The sequence below is a fragment of the Callospermophilus lateralis genome, chromosome 3, assembly GCF_048772815.1.
Source record: "Callospermophilus lateralis isolate mCalLat2 chromosome 3, mCalLat2.hap1, whole genome shotgun sequence".
Taxonomy (NCBI): domain Eukaryota; kingdom Metazoa; phylum Chordata; class Mammalia; order Rodentia; family Sciuridae; genus Callospermophilus; species Callospermophilus lateralis.
Window position 1 is genome coordinate 43,134,435 of NC_135307.1, and position 5,810 is coordinate 43,140,244.

The 5,810-nt window shown below is 36.3% G+C and overlaps 1 protein-coding gene across 1 annotated transcript; it reads right to left on the minus strand.

Annotated features, from left to right (window-relative positions):
* Window positions 1-636: 636 nt before the first annotated feature.
* Window positions 637-5,024, minus strand: Gpr33 (G protein-coupled receptor 33). Its single transcript, XM_076848196.2, has 2 exons — window positions 5,016-5,024; window positions 637-1,665 (listed from the first exon to the last, which is right to left on the minus strand). The coding sequence occupies exon 2, from the start codon at window positions 1,657-1,659 to the stop codon at window positions 637-639; it is 1,023 nt and encodes a 340-aa protein (XP_076704311.2). The 5' UTR covers window positions 1,660-1,665; window positions 5,016-5,024.
* Window positions 5,025-5,810: the final 786 nt, after the last annotated feature.

Here is a 5,810-nt window from a genome sequence, read left to right on the forward strand (position 1 = left end):
GAACCTTTAAAACATTATGCTAAGGCTGGGTTGTAGCTCAGTGGTAGAGCACTTGCGTCATACACATGAGGCACTGGGTCAATCCTCAGCACTACATAAAAGTAAATAAATAAAATAAAGGTGTTGTATCATCCACAACTAAAAAATTAAAAAAACCAAAACATTATGCTAAGTTAAATAAGTCAGACACAAAAGGATAAATATATGATTTTACTTATAAAGAATATCTAGAATAGGTAAATTCATAGAGAGCAGACTGGCAGGTATTAGGGACTGGGGCTAAGGAAATGGAGAGCTCTTAATTAATGGGTACAGAGTTTTTCTGGAGGGATGAAAAGTTTTGGAAATAGTGATGGTGGTTGTACATTATTGTGAATATAACTAATACAAATGAGATGGTGAAAATGGAAAATCTTATGTTACATATATTTTACCACAATTAAAAAAGTTTCAACTCACATTTGCAACATGACCTATTTCCTGTTTCCTTGGAGATCTTTTAATATTCATAGATCTAACTATCATACAACCTAATGTCACCTAATGTTTCTCTAATATAGGGAGTGTAGTATATAAGGGCAGAGGGTATAACTCTAGTGGTATAAGTCACAGTGTCCATGTTTAAGTATCTAGAATTTAAATTTCAACTTGCGAATTTAGGTTTTGCGTCTTTCCTGCAGAAGAATCATCATTGAATGTTGACTCAAACAGAGCAAAAATGGACTTCTTGAAGACCTTTTTGAAATTCTCCCCAATAAATAGGTAGAGTGTGGGAGAAAAGACACTGTTGAAAGAACTGGTTACCACTGTAACTACCAGACTCAAGTCTAAAAGGAGTGACTGGTTTGTAGTGAGAGTTAAGCCCTGGTGTACATGGTAGGGCATCCAACACACAAAGAAAGAGATAATAGCAGTCATCATGACTTTGAAGGGCTTTCTGGATTTAAACAGGCTCCTCTCTTTCATCTTACTGGCTACTCTTTTGTAACAAAAGATGATAATGAAGAAAGGTAGAAGGAAGCCCAGCAAGAAGCGGCTGATGAAACAGATTGCATGAATCCGTCGCCTTAAAGTTTGCATCTCTTCACTTTCCCAGTTAGCCGACACAGCATAGTTATTTCTGCAGGTCACCTTTCCATTATGGTCATGATGTGTCTCCCTGAAAACCAAATAGGGTGAGCTGAGGGCAGTAGCAGATATCCAGACTCCCAGGATAATGTTGGAAGCCAAGCGTGGGTTTCGGTGCTTCTGGGACCACACTGGGTGAAGAGTGAGAAGATAACGATCCAGACTGATGGCAGAGAGGTAGAAAACAGAGGCGAACATCCCCAGAGACAAAGTGCTATTGAAGACCTTACACAATGCTGTTCCAAAGATCCAGTAATGGTCCTGAAGATAGTAGATACCCAAAAATGGCATAGTCAATATCGAAATAAAATATGAGAATATGAGATGAAAAAACAAGAGAGTATTGACTGTCTTTTTCATCTTGAATTTTAGCACCCATAGATAGAGGCCATTGGTGATGGTACCAACTATAAATGACATGAACAAAGAAAAGGCAATAATCATGTCTGAGGCAGAAGCTGAAAAGTGAGTGCTATTTCTTACTAAAGTAGAAGTATTGATCAGGTCGTCAGTAGAGTTGATCAACTTCATAATTACCTATGGAGAAAAACAAAGCAAAATAAAATATTAAATGTAGAGATTAAAGTAGTGATTTTTGCATAGTAATAGTCCAAATGACAATATTTTAACAATGGCAAACATATTATTTCTATAATAATACAGACAAAACGTTTTTCTAAGGTGTACACTTTTATGTTGTATGTAGAATTAAGATCAGATTAATCTGAGCATAAAAAACAGAAGTATTACAGATGAAATAAATGTGAAAGAGAAAAAAAAGATTGGGATTTTTGGACAATTGTTAAGTAATCAATTTAGGCTAAAAAATCTTCTATATAGATGTTAACTGGAAGTCTGACCTTTCCTGATGGGCACAACTTCTTGAGTAAGGCAATTCAGAGTCATTTTTACTTGACTAAGACTTGGTTGGGACAGGGACAAATATTGCTAATGAAATAAACTTGAGTAACAAAAATAATTGCAACTGTTGAAAATTAGGGGTTGTTTAATTAGATTTCCCTTATAAGCTATCTATATTTAGTAAATACTATTATCTAGTATTCTGATACTTGGCATATAACAGTAATCTTCATATGAGAGCTGCAGAGTACTACGAGAATGTGGAATCTTCAACCAAAGAGGTAAGTATGTTATAGGATACAAGGAGTAGTTATTTTCACTTGAGGAGAGGAGGAGGAAAAAAAGTTCAGAAACTCACATTTATCTAGTATCTGTGTTATTCCATAAAAAATCATTTCTTTTTTTTTCACAAGCCTGTGAGGCAAATTTTTAAGCAGGGGAGAAAGGGGGTTTTAAAATGGCTAAAGATCTTTTATCATCCACATTTTCCACCACGCCTTTGTTGTGACAGATGGGGAACTGTACCATTGTTTCACATTGTCTGTGAAAATTGGCAATTGACAATGCTCCATGAATCAAGAGTACCTAAATATCAAAGTATCTAAAGCATCAAATTTCTTGAATAACAGTTCCTATAGTATCAAAACTATAAACCCCAAAATGTTTTGGAAATAGCTATTATAAAAGAGTCATATCAAAAATTGGTTTTTGATGAATTGGGTAAAGCAATAGAAATGACTAACGATGCATTTTTTTTCACTAAGCAAAAACATTTTAAGATTATAAAGGGAAAAGAAATGAAATAATTGTTATATAAAAACCACAACTGACTTAAGTCAATGCTGCCTTCTAAGGGACTTGTGAAATTTTCCTTTAAAATAGAAAAAAGTTCCTCTCTTCAGTAAAATCCCTTAGTTGTCTGCTTTGTGAATAAAACTCAAAGTCTAAAGGGTATGGAATGGATAGCAATGGAGAGTGAAAATTCAAGAAAAAGGTCATGTTAAGGTCCTGAGACCTAGAGGAGAGGGCAGGGGAGTGGGGGTGGTCTTAAGAGAGGAGGCACAGGAAGAAGCCAGCAGGAGGTTAAGAGGCCTGAAGAGAAGTCAATGAGATATTTTGAGAAGCAGAAAAGACAGAGAGGGTGTAAAAATAATAAGGTCTAATGCCCAATTTTTGTCTATTTGCTATGTTTTGATATAATATAATGTCCCTTTCCCCCATTAAGCCACAATTGTCTTGTGTTGGTGGTTGTGAAGAATCAAAAGAAAAGAGTTTGTGTTCCCTATTTGGAAATGGAGTGAGATGGAGAGAAAAAAGACAGCAGTAGGAGGTGAGATGTGACTGAGAGGAAGCATGCAGTGGAAATTGGATAGATATTGGAGCTTGAGTAGCCAGGGAGAAACATAATCACCTGGAGAATTTCCCAGGGGAGAGGGAGAGAGAGAGAGAGAGAGAGAGAGAGAGAGAGAGAGAGAGAGAGAGAGAGAGAGAAGCTAGGTATGCCTTTGTTCTTTCTGTATACCTAGTGTGTTTGTGCGTATGCAGATAGGTTTATGGTTTCTGTATATGTCTGTTTGGTGTGGGGTCTGTGTATGTGTATCTGTAGTATATTTGTGTGATCTGTGTATATATGTCTGCAGGCTATGTTTGGAATGGTGTATGTTATGGTGTTTATGCTTTGTGTGTGTGTAGGGGGAATCTCTTCATATGTGATTGTGGAAAACTGAATTTTAGGAAAAATTTTAATTGTGTGGCTGAGCTCTTAAAAGGCATATGAAAATACTGTAGAACGTGAATAATATCAAAATGATTCTGAATATTATATAAAGTTTCCTAGGAACTTTGATTTATTGTACACAACCAGGAGAATTCTTCATTTTTTTAAATCTTTATTTTATTTGTTTACTTTTATGTGGTGCTGAGGATCGAACCCAGAGCCTCCTATGTGTTAGGCCACAACCCCAATCCCCTTCATTCTTTAATATTTTTTAAGAAGGTTTTAAAGTACTTAAACATAAATTAATGGGGCAGAGTTCAGGCTCCGGTGTTCCATAGTCCTGGGTTTGGATCTTATCCCTACTACATTTTAGCTCTGTGACTACAGACTCTTAAGTAGCTCTTTAAGCTGGGGTGTTTTTGTTTGTTTGTTTGTTTGTTTTATCATACTAAGGATTGAATCCAAGGGGCACTTTACCACTGAGCCACATTCCCTATGCTTTCAATTTTTTATTTTGAGTCAGGGTCTTGTTGAACTGCTTAGGGCCTAAGTGGCTGAGGCTGGCCTTGTGATTCTCCTGCCTCAGCCTCCCAAGTTGCTGGGGTTATAAGCATGAGCCACTACGCTCAGCATTCCCTATGAATTTTTATGAGGGCTAAATAAGAAAATGTTTTAAAATTACTGAGCTCCCTTCATGCTCAGCTTATTATATTAAAGCCAGTAACAGCTTCATTTTGCTCTTTTAATACTACAGGATATACTTCTTTAAACAAAAAAATTTTTTTAGTTGTAGTTGGACACAATGCCCTTATTTAATTTATTTTTATGTATTTATTTTTTAAATATTTTTTTAGTTGTTGATAGATCTTTATTTTAGTTATTTGTATGTGGTGCTAAGAATTGAACCCAGTGTCTCACACATACTAGGCAAGCACTCTACCACTGAGCCACAACCCCAGCCCCTTTATTTTATTAATTTTTATGTGGTGCTGAGGATTGAACCCAGAGCTTCATCCTCTACCGTTTAGCCACACCCCAGAATATACTTCTTTCCTCACTAGAGCACTTGTACCCTCAGAAAGTCTTGAAAAATCCCAATGTCCATCTCTTCAGGTAGAGCTCTCAGATTTGGAGTTATCTTAAGGTTGATGTAATGGCACTTATTGGCACAAACAGCTCTAAGGAAGACACTACTTCCATTTGGGGACACTGAGCTGCTTTTGTGGGAATGGGCCACAGAACCTGAGAAAACTGATCCTGGAGGGTCCATTCAGGTGATAGGACTAGGCGATAGTCCAGGGAATCTTACCTTAGAGCTGTGTCTTCGTTCCAGAGAGTCTTGAGCAAGCCACAATGACTCTACATCAGCAATCTTCTAAGGACAGAGACAAAAATCGGTGACACTTGGCCTTCAAGTTATCTGCTTTTCCTTTTGCTGTTGCAACTTCCTAGCCTAAAACTTACTATTTAAATATTTACTGAGTCTTTTTGCTCTTCCTGGTTCCTTTTTCTGTGGAACGCACTGCTGTAGAGGTGGACGCAGAGAAGTGTTTACTTCTCTTCAAATTGTTTCTTCTAACATTTCAAAGGAGAATTTTTAAAATTTCATAAGCAAGATAATTTTTAAAAGTCTAATAACTGATTTCAGGTATTAAAACATTGGTTAAAATTATTTTCTTGTATTAGGTCATCCCACCAGGAACCTGCTCTGCCTCAATTTTAGGATTTTGATTAGCATATGGATAAATGATGTTGGGTACATAGAAATGCGGTAAATATCAGGCATGAACAAAAATAGAATCTGGAGATGAGCTACCTAATCTTGCTGGAGAAAAGTGGTTAGAAAGAAAAACTTAAACATCGAGTCTCACATTAAAATGGAATCCATTTATATCAAAACAGGCAAAGATTTATATTGTTTAGTTTGGAAAGATGAAGGCAGACAGGCTGAGTGATCTGCATTTGAACAATTGTTGAGAAGGATGCAAAAAAAAAAAAAGCAAAAAAAAAATGGAGTTTGTTATCACATCCTAGGAGATAAACTCATTACAAGAAATACTACAACAAAGATCACACCTTTATGAATTACTGACTCAGTCCTACA

Bases quoted from the DNA above. Each gene is read 5' to 3' on its own strand.
- Gpr33 (XM_076848196.2), bottom strand. From the start codon at position 1,659: ATGAAGTTGATCAACTCTACTGACGACCTGATCAATACTTCTACTTTA.